This window comes from Chiloscyllium plagiosum, chromosome 21, assembly GCF_004010195.1.
Source record: "Chiloscyllium plagiosum isolate BGI_BamShark_2017 chromosome 21, ASM401019v2, whole genome shotgun sequence".
Classification (NCBI taxonomy): Eukaryota; Metazoa; Chordata; class Chondrichthyes; order Orectolobiformes; family Hemiscylliidae; genus Chiloscyllium; species Chiloscyllium plagiosum.
This window is the reverse complement of record NC_057730.1, coordinates 29,089,404-29,106,593: the sequence shown is the minus strand read 5'-3', so window position 1 is coordinate 29,106,593 and position 17,190 is coordinate 29,089,404. Positions and strand designations below refer to the sequence as shown.

At 39.2% G+C, this 17,190-nt stretch overlaps 1 protein-coding gene across 3 annotated transcripts in view; it reads right to left on the bottom strand.

Annotated features, from left to right (window-relative positions):
• The window catches only part of drg2 (developmentally regulated GTP binding protein 2), a 39,469-nt gene extending 23,536 nt beyond the window's left edge, over positions 1–15,933 (bottom strand). For 2 of the 3 annotated variants that reach the window (XM_043711623.1, XM_043711622.1), the window contains exons 1-6: positions 15,697–15,933; positions 11,866–12,026; positions 10,066–10,155; positions 4,931–4,991; positions 4,431–4,521; positions 3,398–3,470 (exon numbers count right to left, since the gene is read on the bottom strand). In XM_043711623.1, the coding sequence (XP_043567558.1) occupies positions 3,398–3,470; positions 4,431–4,521; positions 4,931–4,991; positions 10,066–10,155; positions 11,866–12,026; positions 15,697–15,760 (540 nt within the window). In that variant the 5' untranslated portion in view covers positions 15,761–15,933. The remainder of the gene's footprint in view (positions 1–3,397; positions 3,471–4,430; positions 4,522–4,930; positions 4,992–10,065; positions 10,156–11,865; positions 12,027–15,696) is intronic. The other variant, XM_043711621.1, reaches the window with a different exon arrangement.
• Between the last annotated feature and the right edge of the window lie 1,257 nt (positions 15,934–17,190).

Sequence of the window (17,190 nt, the reverse complement as noted above, 5' to 3'; positions counted from 1 at the left end):
CACCCCAGGAAAGAAATTTTGTCTATTTAACCTATCCATGCCCCTCATGATTTTAAAATCCTCTATAAGGTCACCCCTCAGCCTCTGCGCTCCAGGGAAAACAGCCCAAGCCTATTCAACCTCTCCCTAAAGCTCAAAACCTCCAACCCTGGCAACCTCCATGTAAATCTCTTCTGAACCCTTTCAAATTTCACAACAACCTTCCAATAGGAAAGAGACCAGATTTGCACGCAATATTCCAAAAGTTGTAAATATTGTAGAACAAAAGACAGAGATAGTACTACAAACATATGAAATAGGAACAGAAGATAATTGGTCTCTTCAGTTGCTCTGCCACTAAATAAAAGCAAGGCTGTTCTGTTTGAGTTTCAAATTCCACACACCAGTCAACTCTCAATAACCCTGCCTAAAAGAGTCTATCCACGTCTGTCCTAAAAATATTCAATGAGCCCACATTTGCTGCTTTCTGAAACAGCAAGCTTCAAAGTTGCAGAAAATTCAAAACAAAAAAAACTTCAAAGTGTAATTCCCAATTTTAATTCAGTATCCTTTAGTTCTGGACTGATCCACACAGAGTAAACATCCTTTCCACGTCAACCTTATCAAGAGAATTTAGAATCTTGTACACTTCAAATCACCTTTCAACTCCAGTAGAAAAAAGGCCCGGTCCATCTAACCTAACCTTATAAAACAACTGATGCATTCTAGTTTATTAATGTAGGAAACCAACACCCCCCACCCCCCCAACAAACTCCAAAGCATTATCCTTCCTTATGCAAGAGGATCATAACCGAACATGTTACAGATTTGGTCTCATTAATGTTTGCACATGTGAAGTGTAATAACCTAATATTGGCTGTAGAGCGCGACACCCAGATTAGGTGTTCAAGTGAGTATTAATAGCAGAATACAAGTTAGCCCTGTTCAGATCAAAACAAAAGTTTTAAAAAGAGAGACTTGGAAGTGTGCAGGACAAAACAGAGGAAACGGCTCATGACCTAATGTTGTTGAACACGATGCTGAGTCCAGAAGGCTCTAAAGTGCTGAAACAGAAATAAGCTAGGTTGTTCCAGGCTGCATTGGATTTCAATGAAACATTTTCACCTTTCTGTCCTATGTAACAATGACAGCAAGTTGGCACATTAAATTGGCAAGCAATCAGATATCAAGGTCATGCTTGCAGATTGAGCAAAAGGGTTCTACAAAGTCATCGTCCAGTCTGCATTTTGTCTTCCCAATACACAGGAGACCAGAGTGTGAGCAGTAAATACAGAAGACTAGATGGAAGGAAGTGAATTAATCTGCTGTTTTACCCAGAAGGAATGTTGAGAGTCTTGGACAGGTGAGGAGTTAAAAGGGGAAGTGTTACACCTCCTGCAATTCTAAGGGAAGGTGCTGAGATGTTGACAGTGATAAAGGATTGGACTAGGGTGTTATAGAGGAAACACTCCATTTGAAATGCGGACAAGGGAAGGTGCGCTTAGAGGTGGCATCATGCTGGAAGTGAAACAAATGGTAAAAAATATCCTATGAATATGAAAGCTGGTTAAAAGAAAAGTGAGAATAAGGGGTGCAGCATGTTTTCCTTTTTTGGAGCAGGGGTGGCGGAACAGATGGTAGAAAAGGTAATGGGGGAGAAAAGGGAGAGTGAGAGAGAGAAAGGCTGGTATGTCTGAAGCACTGTTGTGGTTCGTAGCATAATCAGAACTTATGTAACAAAAATGGAGAAACTTGTGAAAATGAAATAGAATCCTTACAGGGCGTAATGTCTGAGAAAATGCATTTGAGGTAGCTGTGGAACTTAGTGGATTTGTAATGAATATCAGTACATGGCCTATTTCCAGAAACTGAGAAACAGAAGTCAAGGAAACATCAGAGAAGGACCAGGTGTGGACAGAGAAGGGTGGAAATTGAAAGCAAAATGGATTTTCTTTTCTGGTTCCAGGGGAAGGAAGGAGGTGGAATCCATGAAGGCATTAATGTACTGGCAAAACAGTTGGAAAGGGGCTTAAGTAGGACTGAAGCAAGGCATGTTCCACATACCCAACAAAACGTCAGGCATAAACAACTAGCACTATGATCACACCTTTCTTTTTGAGCAATAGAGACAATGTGATGGAGAAATTATTCAATTTGAGAACAAGCTCAGAAAGGCTGAGGAGGGTAATGTTGAATGGAGACTATTGGGCCCTGAAGCAAAGAGCCCTCAAATAAAAGCAAAATACTGCAGATGCTGGAAATCTGAAACAAATAAAAAATGTTTGAGAAACTCATCAGGTCTGACAGCATCTGTGGAGAGAGAAACAAAGTTAATGTTTTGAGACCCTTATGACTCTTCTGTCTGCCAGCTCTGAATGTATGTGGAGAAAGCCTGCAAGTGGGGAGAAAAAAAAAAGTCAAGTTTGGAAGAAGAATTCACCACAGCAGGTGCAAACTTAAACACTGGATCTGCTATATTCATGGATTTTGGGAAGATGTGCAGCATGAGGTTGGGGAATTATAATGGTGTGAATTTGCAGAGAAAAAAATCTCTGGAGGCAACTTGATGTTCAATGGTGGGGTTCTGATCCTGGGGAAACAGGAAGAACAGTGCAAGAGTTGGCGCTCAGCCTTCTACAAGTTAGAGTTTTGGTTTGATAGAAAAAAAATCAGGATTAGTCTTGACAGAACAGAGTGCGCAAGATCAGAGGAACACAGGTTAGAGTGAGAACAGAGACACTGAGGTGACCACTGTTAGTCAACATTTCTAGATGAAAAGGTGAAAAGACTGGTGAAAGGGTCTGTGAAGTGTGGACAAGATCCCACCCAAAAGAGATGGGCATGGAAATAAAGGTGATAAAATAGGAGTTCCAAATTGTAATGTGGCTGAATGTCCTTGTGGGAGTGTAAAGGGATAAAGCTGAGTCCTTTTCTGGGTTGAATATGTCAGTGAATTCAACTTTAAAACAAAAGCAAAATACTGCAGATGGTGAAAATTAATAAAAATGCTGAAGAAACTTAGCAGGTCTGCTGAAGCTATGAAGAGAGAAACAAAGTTAAAGTTTCAAGTCTATTAAGATTCATCCTTGGAACTGAAGAGATAAAAAGTTGGAAAACAACGTGTTTACTATAGAAAAAGATGGAGAGCAACACATGAAACAGAAAAGGAGGTTAGGCTAAAGTTAAAGGACAAGCGAGATTAGATATCATAGGTATCACAGAGAATAGGCAAAGTGGATTGCTAATAGTTATCAAGGGACAAGTCCAAATTAAGATTCTGTTAATAACAGAATAATGGTCAGCTGTGCTGAAAGCAAAATAAAACCAGACACTGGGTGTGGACAGGAGAGTCCTCCATGCTAATACCGAATTCACAAACTGTTCAATTGCAGAAACAAAAAAAACCTCCAATACTTACCTTGAAGTAAATATTGGGTTTTGGCTTGTTTAGTCGGATTCCTACAGACTCCAATTCCTTTTCCAGTAAATTTCTAAATGAAAGAAAGAAAGTCCAGTTTTAGTTTATTCTTTAATCTACTGAAACAGTTTAAAGGAAGTATAACTCATACATCAATACAGAAATTAACCAATCCACTTCCGAATAACTAATAGTAGTAAACACAAGATCCTTCCTCTCTCTTACCAGTTGAGAAAGAAAGAGAAATGCTTTTGCATAGCACCATCTAAAGCTTGAGGACACCCTAAATTATTTTTGAAATGTAGTCACTGTTGTAATGCAGGTAGATGATAGGTTAACAGTTTCCAGCTGCTGATTCTGTTCAGATATCTTTAAACAATCTATTCACACATGTTATGACACACCTTTGACTCTACAAAGCAGGTGGGATTTGAACTCAGCTATGCTGGATCAGAGAGAAGGACATTACCACTGTGCCACAAGAGACCGCTGATTCATTTTAATCAATTATAGATTAGCATGAACTCAAACTTAGCTAAATTACCAAGCTGTTATTAGCAACTGAGTTGCAGTAACTTCACAATAAAATATTACTGTATTGAAAAGGGTCTTGTATTGCTATCTTTGGGCCAGATGATCTCAGTTCAAGTCCCACTTACCACAGTAGTGTGTCATAAAATGTTCAAACAGATTGTAAAAAAGTATACTTTTAATCATGTTGTTCAAAAAGTGTAATAATAGAGCAGATATAATTTATGGTAAAGAACATTAGGTACTGAGCAAAGGAACCATTTGATGTTGTACAGATGATTGTTCCCATAGTTGAATTTCTGATTGTACTGAATTATTTAAAAATCATCAGAACAGCTGTCAAGATCCTTCAACTGCACTCAATATCTGAACCTTTATGTTTTCACTTTCCACATTCTATCAATATGCTATATTTCCAGGTTATTTGCCTTCTTTTCAAAACAACATTTGCTGACATACTTGTTGCCTGTATATTTACACATGCACATTTCTGGTTACACACCTCTGAACATCACCCTTTGTTGCATCCAGCATCATTATAACAACATCTGCTGTTCGAGCAACAGCAATCACCTGGCGACCACGACCCTTACCTGGAATTAGGAAATAATATTTTGTCAATCAGCCATTCCAAATCAGGTTTCAAAACCAAGTTTAATAGTCATTATATTCTGTGAAATTTGGAAGGGTTGATATACTGTAAGTTTGTCAAGAAGTATTTATAAAAAGACCCCAAAGAGATTTATAGAAAACAAAGTTATTTTAAAAAGTAGGGTCATGATTCTCATGTATGAAATGTATAGCCTCACGCACCCACGTTATCAATATTTCCAGAGATTAGAACGAGAAAGTTTGACCAGACATTCCTATGGATACCTCATTCAAACCAAAGAAAGACCAAGGGAAAAACTGAGTTTGGGACTACGAGTACATTCCCTCCCTCCCTCCCCCCCAACCCTTAAACCAGTCCAAGCAATTCCAGCTCAACAAAGATATACAGACCTTGTGCTGCTCCTTCAATGATACCAGGCAGATCCAAAAGCTGAATATTAGCTCCTTTATGCTGTATTATAAAACAAAATAGTTAAATCACCGCATTTTTTTCAACATTTAAAAACTTGCTCACAACTGTTTCAGAGTTATATTTGCTGGCTAATAGTAGAGAAAATTTAGTTTTTTTTCCTTTAAGTTATTTAATGTATGGAATTTTTTTTGATTCACAACTGACAGTTGGAAACCAAATGCAGCACAAGGTCTTGCCATAGTTTTCGTCATCTGCTTGTGCAGAATCAACAATTTGGGTTGTTTCTTTCCAATCACCTCTCTCACTGATAAGAAAGTCCTTATTTCCATCTGTCTTTCAATATGGGTGAAATCAAGAAATTGCCTGTAAACTTTTGCCCTATTTTCTATGGTATAGAGTCATACAGGATGGAAACAGGCCCTTCGATCCAATCAGTCCATGCTGAACATAATCCCAAACTAAACTAGACCCACTCGCCTGCTCCTGGCTCATATTCCTCCAAACCTTGCTTATTAGCTTATCTATCCAAATACTGGAACTCTACAGTCTGTATCTCCATATATCCTCCTCCTTGATCCAATTCAACCAAAACAATAAGATCATTCTCTTAAATTTTCTCAACTGCTTATATTGTACGAACATTTAAATTGACACAATGGGTAAAGGACAGCAGCCCATGCTGTCACCAATGTTATAAGCACAGAAGCAGGAGCGAGCAATTTATCTCATTGAGCCCATTTAACAAAACCAAGATGCAAGACAAAAATATAATACTACCACATGCCCCATATCCTGTAATATCTTAGATTTATATTTTTATATGTTATCCTAAGATTTAACATTGAATGACTGAGTATCAATCATCATTTGTGAAAGAGTTCCAAACGTCTACAAATTTGCGTATGAGGTGTTTCTTAATTTGACTCCTTAAAAAGTTCTGGCTCCAGTTTTTAAGACTATGCCTCCTTTTCTTAAGACTCCACAAGCACAGAGCAGAGAGAGAAAAACTACCTGTTCTCCTGAACATCTTGAAAACATTAATAAAAAAATTTGACCTTTTAAAATGCCAGAGTTAAATGATGCCGGAGAGAACTCAACTTTTTCAGTCTCCAGGATTGGATTCTTATTCAGCTACAGGAGAAACAGTTGGATCATTGGTGTCTGGTAAATATTTAAGTTTTAATCTACCCCTATGGTTCAGAATTGTATAATAGCTGGTAGTAAGGTTGATGAAATGTATAAAACAGCATAGGAGCCTGAACATTAACAAATGCCCAACAGTTTTCAGGTATTTCCAACTTTTCTTGATGAGAGTGAGGGCTGCAAGGCAGATGAGCTGACTTACCATGGCACAGAAGCCAAAGAAGGGGAAAAAGGAGTGTTGTGGTATTAGGGGATAGGGTTGTGGGATAGTAAGGGGGATAAGGTTAGGTTCTTCACAGCCAAGACTGACAATCCAGATGGATGCATTGTCTGCCTAGTATCAGAGATCAGGACATCTGCACAGGGCTGGACAGGAATTTCGAATGGTGATGAGAGGATCCAGTTGCCATGGTCTATGTAGTTAACAATGCCAAAGGCAGGACAAAATAAGAAAGTTCTGCACAGAGGAGCTAGGTACCAAATTTAGAGGCAGAATCTCAAATGACAAATTGGCACAAGGAAAATCAGATTAGTGGGTTGAATGCTTGGCTCCAGCTGGTGGGGCAACTGCACCAGTACTAGGGAAAGTGGGATTTTTACTAATGAGATGGTCTTAAGGCAAACTGTGCTCGGGCAGGTATTCTTGCCAAGTCCAAACTATGGAAGTAGAGAGAATTTTAAACTGAATAGTGGGACAAGGGATCAAATTGGGAAGATACTGTAAATCAAAGAGTAGAATTGGATCTAAAGGGAATGCTATCAATACTGGAAATGATAAGCAGATCATGACAGGAAGGGATAGAAAGTATAAGAGTCAACCAACAGATAAGACAAGAATTTACAATCAGCCAAAAGGATAAAAGTGAAGGCTCAGTATCTGAATGTGTGTAACATTCATAATGAAACAGACGAACTGAAAGCAGAAGCAGAAATGAATAAGTATCATCTGGTAGGTAGTACAATTGTTGTCTTAACCAGTGGGATGGAATTAAATTGAACCATGCTGGGACCAGCGCTCCCTCTCATTTTTTACCCTCCAACTGTGAACACCTGCTGTCTGTGAGCAAGCAGTGACTTCTTCAAGTGGAAGTCAATGTTGTGATCTGCATCAATAAACCAATCGCTGTAAGCAGCATGTTAGAGTGGCCCATGCAACTTACAGGAAACCCTTGCTGAGACCTGTGATCTGACAAATTACATAACCATTGTATCGTCCCTTTAGATTGAAAAATCACAAAATTAACTCCTGTATTCAAGATGTGAGGAAACAGAGAGCAGGAAATTATAGGCCAGTTAGCTTGCCACTTGTCATAGGAAAAATGTTAGAAATTATTAAATAAGTCACAGCAGAGCACTTGGACAAGTTCAAGGTAATTAGACAGTTTCATCATTGTTTTCTGAAAGATATTGCATATTTAATCAGGAGGTAAGACATGATGTGTGAATAAAGGGGAACTGGTGGATGTATGGTACTGAGGTTTTGAAAAGGTGCTTAATAGGGTGTCAGCTGTGGCCTGTAGTCTTGTATGATATGGCACTTTATGCAATCACCTAAATACTTAAATAGTGCAATGATCCCCTCCTCTACCATCCTTCAGGCAGTGGGTTCCAGTTACCTATAACGCTCTAGGGAATTCTAAATCTCAAACTCCTACCTTTACCTTATCTACGGCCCTGGTTACTGATCCCTCAAGTTTGGGAAAGGTTTCTTTCTATCTACCTTATCTATGTTCTCATAAATTTGCACACCACAATTGGGTCCTCCTTCAACTTTTTCTGCTCCAAGGACAACAATCCCAAACAATGTAATCTCTCTATACTGCTGAACCTCTCTAGCCCAGACAACATCTTGATGAATCTTTTCTACATCCTCTCTAGTACAATTACAATCTTCCTAAAGTGTGGGGACCAAGAACTCCACACTTCATTCCAAATGCGGAGTAACCAACATCTTATATAGCTCCATCATAACACCCCTTGATGCATTCAATGCCTCAAATAATAAAGGCAAGTATCTCATATGCATTCTTACCCATCTTATTCACCTATCCTTTTGCCTTTAATGATACATGGATATGCAGATCAAGATCCTGCTGATCATCTGTACTTGGTCCATTCATCTTGTCTTGTTAATCCTCCCAAAATGCAACACTGCACACTTTTCATTAAATTCTTACATTGTTGTACTATTCTGACCAGCCTGTCTATATTATTCTATAGTCTAAGGCTTTCCTCTTTGCTATTTACAACGTTACCAATTTTCATCTCATCTGCAAACTTACTGATCATACCTGCTACATTCATGGCTAGATCATTAACATATACTGCAAACAGCAAGGTACCCAGCACTGATTCCTGCCATATGCTACTGGACAAAACTGAAACATGAAAATGTTGAGGGGACTTGACAGAGTTGATATGGGGAGGCTGTTGCTTTTATGGAGAGAATCTAGAACTGGAGGCTACTGTTCAAAATCAAGGGTCACCCATTTAAGACATAAATTAGGCAACATTCTTTCCCTTAAGTGTACCAGGAGTCTTTGGAACTCTCTTCCTGAAAAGATGGTAGAAGCAGAGTCTTTGAATATTTTAAATGCAGACATAAATAAGATTCTTTTTACACAAGGGATGAAAGGTTAGTGGGGATAGGTGGGAATGTGGATTTCAGATTACAATCAAATTAACCATGATTTTACGGAATGGTGAAATGGCCTAATCCTGTTCTTGCGTTGTATGCATATATCTTAATTTCAAACCAAACTGTAGATTTTCCATCAGTTTATGGCTGTCGAAGTTACCATACTCTACCCTTTATTTTTAAATGTGTGTGTGTTTGGGATTAAGGGAGTATGGTTTTAATTCCAGATCATAGCTTTGCTGTTAACCAATGTTTGCCACTTCTGTTACAGTAAATAGGATTATTTTACATTTTTAATGACCCTTGGTGAACATACAAACAGCAAGAGCAGGCCTCTCCGCACTTCTCGATTCAACAAGATCATAGTTTCATCTCAACTTTACGTTCTGCATTTTGCTGATAATCAAGAATCTATCTAGTTCTGCCTTAAAATATTTAAAGATTCTGCTTCTGCTGCCTTTTGAGGAAAGGAATTCCAAAGATTGACAATCCTCGAAGAAAAAGATGTTTCCTTATCTCGGTTTTAAATGAATGATCCCTTATTTTTAAACTATGACCCCTAGTCCTAGATTCTCCCACAAAAGGAAACATTCTTTCAACAGCCATCTGGTTAAGTCCCCTCAGGACTCATATGTCACCTCTGACTCTTCCAAAAGCCTGTTTAGTTTTTCTTCATAAGGGAATCTACTCATTCCTGGTGAAAATCTCTTTTATTCTGGACAGGAGTACAAAAATGAAATCATGTGATTACGTCAACACATTTATACTAACATTGCAAATGGTGAGGCTTGACTAAAAGCGCATTCCTCCCATCACAATTGGTGGCAGAGCATGGCATGGTCCATTAGGCTACTGTCACTGAATTTTTACCCTTAAAGACAAAATTAGTGGGAGCTGCAACCATGATCCAGTGTCGACATCATTCAAAACTGGAAGAAACCTCTTGCTATCCTGCAGATAAGTAATTTGGAGCAAATTACTTCAACGTCATTGCATTGTAACATAGGGTTGCTTCAAAAAGGGATGTACCAAAAACAGCATAAAAATAGAACATAACTGTACCACACCATCTGAGGGAATAAATTAGCGCTTCAAAATATGTAGGTGGCACTTACAGTTGTCCAACTGCTTTAGAAATAAACATAGATAGTTGAGCTCCACAAATAACTATGGCTTGAAGCTTCAAAAAAACAACCTTACCAAGTTAGAATTCAACTCAAGCCAAGGAGAGATCGAGCAAAGCACTGCAGCAATTACCATCTTGTCTCACAACATACACTACGACCTAGTATTATTTAAGCAGATTAAGTGCCAGATAAGAGAATTTCTCACCTCTATGACACCTGGGATACAGGTAAGGGTTGTGAATTCATATGAAGCTGCTTCACTTGCAGTGGAAGTCATCAAACTCAAGAATGTAGACTGAAAGACAAATAATTGTTAAACCTTAAGAAAATTCAAAATGCAAGCTCATCGCAATAAAATGCTACAATGCTTCAATTTAAGATTAGCTGACTGCCAATATTTTTGTCATTCCTGATGAAGGGCTTTTGCCTGAAAAGTCGATTTTCCTGCTCCTCGGATGCTGCCTGACCTGCTGTGCTTTTCCAGCACCACACTCTCAATGGCAATATTTTTGCCTATATTTCCAGGTTATTTGCTAAATGTTTTAATCATTTTCCAATTTACTTGATAAATGTTTTGATCATTCTCCATGCAATCTCATTTTCCATGGATTTAAGAGCTGGGTGCTGCTTGGAAATAGAAGTGATTGGTGATCTTTCCACATATCAAGCAACCTGTATTTATATAAACATCGTATAAACTTCTCAGTTTGTAACTTCTTTAATATCACCTCTGGTCTTGATAATCTACTTGAACCATTAAAAATTGTGGGATTTCAATATTGAGGAACATCTAACATGGAGGTCGCAACACAATCCTGACGCAGAATGAACAGTGTTACCAAATATGCCAAGTTACCAGACATATAAATATTTGTGTACAATATTTAACTGAACTTGCTTATTCCTGGCTACAATTAAGTTTGCATTGTCGAAAGCTGAAGCATATTTTCATAGAAACTTAAACATATTGGCCATTTATTTATGATTTGTAGCCTTCTTTTACTGTTGTGATTTTCAATTTCATAATCAATGACAGCATGCATTATACATAATCTCTCTTGACTAAGATGACACCTATTAAAAAATCTACTCAAAATCACCACTTCCTCTCAGACTCCAGCAAGTACAGCTAAAAGTCCAAAAATGATCATGATAATAAGAAAAATCAGAACTTTAGCTTCATGCAGGACTTTTTCTTTCGTCATGGACGGTCAGATCAAAGCAGTTTTGGTGACCAACATTTTCAATGAGGCTATCTCAACTCATTTACAGTGGAAGTAATGGAAAGCACGCAGAAAATGGGAGCAATATTATCAAAATTGACTGAAGCCATGAACAAAGACAGGGAAACATGCAGCAAAGCAGATTTAAAAAGAAACGTAGGGTGCAGGGATGATTTCCCCATGATGATTTTCTTACGTGCAGCGCAATTTTCAGGCTTTGACACTCCATAAGCATTAGTAATTGGAGCCAGAAAGGAGACACAACTCTAAGCTTAGAGAACACTTTAAAGTACAACTAAAGTCTAACTGTAGCTGCAGCTATCGCATGGGGTGGGGAAGGGGCAAGGAGAAAACCTGGAACAACTCTTAAGTTTGAATATTATACATACATATTGCCCAGGTTCACTATTGTGGCAGATGCCATAAATAATGGATTTAATAACCAAGGCCAAGACACATTATACAAACTATCTACGTCATTTGCAGCATCCATTGTGTACTGCATATAAGAGCTAGAGGTAACACTTAACCTGATACATACTTGGGAAAAAAACTGAAAACCAAAATAGGAAACACACTACCAAAAATTAGGAACTTATGGAGTATGGGCAGGTTAATGTTTTGAATACGTTTGAAAAGAATATGACATGTTAACAATAGTGCATTTTCATTATTTACTCAAGCTTGTTTCACTAATCCTACACACTTCATAATTGTCAAGAAGCTAGCATGATTATGAAGAAAATGAAAACTACTCACATGCTAAGTTAACGTGTTCTTACCTTACCCACAGAAGGGAATCCAATTAATGCTACCCTGGCATCTCCTGATTTCATTACATCAAAGCCTTCCCCTTTTGATCCTGCAGACTTTGGGGGCTCCAAGAGCTGTGCTCTGTACTTAGCAAGTTTGGCCTTCAACAGGCCGAGATGGTATTCAGTGGCTGTAAAACATTAATCACATTGTAATGAGACACTCAGTTGTGTTGGCTTATTTGGCAGATTGATACCACTATAGGGAATTAAAAAAACAAGTCAACAATAGTTTAAAAAATAACTCTTTCCTTCGAATGGATCCACTATCAGTGAGAAACCCATAAAACCCTTTCTTCACGATCATTCTACTGCTCAAAAGGTTAATTCAAAATCAAACTAATTCTAGAATGAAGAAACTCAAACTAAACCATCAAATCCAAGTCACATTTCATCATGACTTGGATATATGATTCCATTCAGCACACACGATATCCATGGCACAATAAAAACAGACATAGCACATATGCGTCCTTATTTTGACATTGAGTCCAATACAAGGAAAGCATTATATATTATATTATGCAAACTATCTACGTCATGTACAGCATCTATTGTATACTGCATATAATCATGTACAAGTGTATGTCTAAATAGTACATCCGATGGACTGTACATTAAAAAATTAAAAAGAGACAGTCCCTAAAAAGGGGGAAACTGTCATTTGGTCTTTTTGTTAATTTGATGATATTGTTATTCAAGACCATAAACAGTTACCTAACAGTCATAGGTTGAGGTAGGATGAGTATGCTTGTAACGCTTAATTCTATCCATATGAGCGAATAGCGATTGGCTCAAACGTCATCAACCCTTCTTCAGGAAGGGTTCCTGAAGAAGGGCTTATGCCCGAAACGTCGATTCTCCTGTTCCCTGGATGCTGCCTGACCTGCTGCGCTTTTCCAGCAACATATTTTCAGCTCTGATCTCCAGCATCTGCAGACCTCACTTTCTCTCCAACGTCATCAAACAGAACAATCCAACATACTGTCACTGCTATTTCTTAGCCAATTGTGGACTTAAGCTCCTAACATTCCTTTAATATGTGTTTTCATTTTGTAAGTGTATATTACCAAATTGCTTTTTGAAAGTCCATGTGCACACATTTTTCACATTTCTATTAACTGTAAACTGATAGAAGTGTATAAAATAACGAGAGGTATGCAGAGAGTTGTTGGTAGGTGGCCTTTCACAAAGGTGGGGAATTTCAAGACTAGGGGGCACAATTTTAAGGTGAGACGAGAGAGATTTAAAAAAAGACATGAGACAATTTTTTAAAATAGAGAATGGTTCAAATGTGGAATAAACTTCCTGAGGAAGTGGTGGATGCTGGTAGAATTGCAACATTTGAATGGATACATGAATAGGAAAGGTTTGGAGGGAAATGGGCATGGAGCAGGCAGGTGGGACGAGTTTAGTTTAGGATTATGCTCAGCATGGACTGGTTGGACCAAAGCGTCCGTTTCCGTGCTGTATGACTCTTTGACTTCATTAAGTACACAATCAGGTTAAACACCATGTGATTTTAACAAATTCACCTCATGCCACGGAAGAAGTAATTTAACCTGTTGTGCTCAACTATTCCTTTTGAACTTTGCTGCTTTTATGCTTGATGGTGATCTCATTGTTTTTCTCATCAATGATATAGCAGCAATGGGTCTTTATTTATAGGTTAGTCCTTCTGCTGTGCTACTGGATATGCTTAATGTTTTTCATTTTAAGTTTAAGAATATTCTCTGTTCAGTCAACTCAACAAGATAGGTGAAATTAATAAAACAGATTTCCAAAGAATGAAACCTTATTGATCCCCAGCCTCAGACCCATAGTCTCACTTCCCAGCACACCAACATACAGACCAGCAAAGGAACTTCAAGACAAACTGAAATACCTAGAAGACGACTCACGCCACTCCATCCGCTCCACCCAGGAATTCCTGAATATCTAAGACACCAAGGTAGAAGATGACGAGGTCATAGTTTTCTTCGACGTGACTGGCCTATTCATATCAATAAACATCAGCCTGGCCAAAGAAACACTGGACGCACTACTAGACAAACCAACTGACAGCACCCTCAAACTAGTCAACCCGTACCTCACAATCCAGTTAATTTTCAATGACAAGACCTACAAACAAATCAATGGGACACCTACAGGATCACCATTATCAGGATTCTTGGCAGAAACAATTATGCACAGGTTGGAACGAGCAGCCCTCCCCACGATCCAGCTCAAGCTTGAGGTCCACTATGTGGATGATACTTTTGTCATCGTGAAATGGAACTTAGAAGAAACCCACAAACACATTTACAACATCCTTACTGATATAGAGTTCACCAAAGAAGAAAAGAACAATAGACTCTCCTTTCTAGATGTCACAGTAGAACAAAAAGCCAATGGAGAACTGCAGGCCAGTCTCTACAGGAAATACACATACCAGATACTCAACTACAGGAGCAATCATCCCAACACTCTCAAATAGAGGCTCATCAAGACATTATTTAAATAAGCCACAATACATTGCAGCACCTAGGAACTATGAGATGCCAAAGAAAAACACCTGTTCAATGTATTCAAGAACAATGGGTACCCAATAAGCATAGTCTACCAATTCTTAAACAGCAAATCTAAACAAGACGACACAGAATGCCTAGAGGCTCCAGCCACACGACCATACATCGAAACATCTTGGAATTGATGACCAGACGACTCAGGTCCCTTGGCATCACGGTAGTCCACAAACCTACCACTACACTGAAACAGCTGTTGATGAATCTAAAGGAACCCTGTACCAACAACCAGCAGAACAAAATACGCTGCAAGGACTGCAACAAATGTTACATTGGACAGAATGGCAGGAAATTAGCCACCAGGATACATGAACACCAATTAGCCACCAAAAGACATGACCCACTATCACTAGCACCCTTACATACAGATGAAGAAGGACATCACTTTGACTGGGGCAACACATCCATTCTCAGACAGACCAAACAGAGACACATACAGGCATTCAAACCGGAACTCCATCAATAAGCACAGTGATTTAAACTCTGTTTACCAACCTCTGAGAAAAAGAACCAGAAATGATAACATCAACTTTAAGAGACCAAGACATGTAAATAAAAAGCGGGAGAAAACACCAGTGCTTCACCAGAGGCTCACTGATGACGTTACCGAACATGGTGACAAAACGTCTGAAAACAAACCTGCCAGCTCAGCGAGCAAACTTACAACATGGAGTGTAATTGTTGGTGTATGGATGGTATCCCTTCCTCTGAACCAAGAGGAGCTAAGTTGAAGCACCACCTTCTTCAGAGATGTTTAACTACATCAGAATACTCAGCCACCTGATGAAGGAGCAGCACTCCAAAAGCTAGTGCTTCCAAATAAACTTGTTGGACTATAACCTGGTGTTGCAGGGTTTTTAACTTTGTACATCAAAATAGGTTAATGAGGAAAATATCTACAGAGGGCTGAGATGTGCACACGTCAGGATGGGAGTTATCCATGGCATACAGGAGGCACACATGGAGTCCAGGCATCTGGGTGTGAAGGGGGGGGGGGGGGGTCAACGTGAGTGGGTGCTTGGGTACAGGAGGGGTATGTGGAATAGTTTAGACTTCTGGAGCAGGGGCGGCTTGAACTCAGGTCTCCTGGTGTAGAGGCAGGGACGCTACCACAAGCACACACTGTATTGGGGCTGGGTCAGGAGGGCTCACGGTGTGTTTTGAGACGTATGGAGCAGGAATACACACAGTATGGGGGGGGGGGTGCGGAGAATGTATTTTTATTCCGAGCCCCTACCTTTGTTTTTCTGGGTCCGCGAAATTTCTTTCTCGATTTCCGAGATTTTCTCTAAAATCCCCATGCCTGCGGGTTCTTGTCTGATTTTTTTTCCCCCTCCGTCTCTTTGGGAAATTCGGCGAATATTCCACAGGATTCTGGAAACTTCCCGCGTGGACAACCCAGGAAACGGAAGTTGACGTTGGTGCAACCTGCAACTCCGTCCCCCGTCCGTCGGGGAGTGGTCTGATCCTTCAGGTACATCAATTATCTCTTTCCGGACAAACTTCGTCCAGTTCTATTTGAAATGGGTTCAATTTTAACACGTCCCGCGACGTATTGCCATTGGTGATCTTTTGGTCTTTGCCTTTTCCATTTCCAACGATAATCCTAAAACTTTGTCAATTCGCCAACAAAAAAAAACTTTTGATCATCGTTTAAAATTGTTTGACTTTTGCAAACCATCGTTTACTTTCTGTTGAATTGAGTCCGTAAGCGAGGAATTTAAGAGCTGTACCTTCTCATCGACTCGTGAAGACCAGTTTCCATTCAAAACATTTAAATAGAGACATACAAGATAATCAGAGGGTTAGATAGGGTGGACAGGGAGAGCCTTTTTCCCAAGTATGGGGACGGCAAACACGAGGGGACACAACTTTAAAGTGAGGGGAGATAGGTATAAGACAGATGTCAGAGGTAGTTTCTTCACTCAGAGAGCAGCAAGGGTATGGAATGCTTTGCCTGCAATGGTAGGAGTTTCGCCAAGTTTAAGTGCATTTAAGTCATCATTGTGTGAGAAACAAAAGCTCACTCACTTCAATAATTTCAGTCCGAGACCAAAAATCTGAAACAGTAGTGCCGTTTATTTGTACACTTGCAAGTGGGTGCAATGTCTAATGCCAGGTAAGGCAATGACAAATACACATCAAATTCAACAAACTCTCGAAATTTATACAGTTTGAATCCCCATATTTTTTTCTTATTTCATTGTTTGCCCCCTCCTTCGCTTACGTCACTCATTTCCTTAAGACTGATCCCACAACTTCTGTTTATCCGGCCTTGTCCGTGACAAATGCCTATCTCTGGCCCCCATAAGGTTGTTTGACGTCATCCCACTGCAGATCACCACTAGGCATATCCTTTCTTTATCAGCATTTATTCCTCTCCGGAGGCCACTCTGACCTTTATGACCTCTTTAATTAGGGTTTGTTCCTGTGTCCCCATACAAGTGGGAAACCTACTGTTTGTATAGGCCTCTCTTCACAGCATTTTATCTAGTGCTTGTATTTCTACCATTGTTTTGTAATCACATCTCATGCTAACATACCATTTTGTAATGGATTATATATTTCCTCATTCTTGCTAAGTCAGCTCTCGGCCGAAACAATCCCAAACTAATGTGAATTCATTTACTCTGTATCACAACTTATAATTGCAGAAATAACATTAATTCACCAATATCCCACAATTTCCCTTTTTTCTTTTTAATTACCATTTGTTATCTTCTGCATTTTT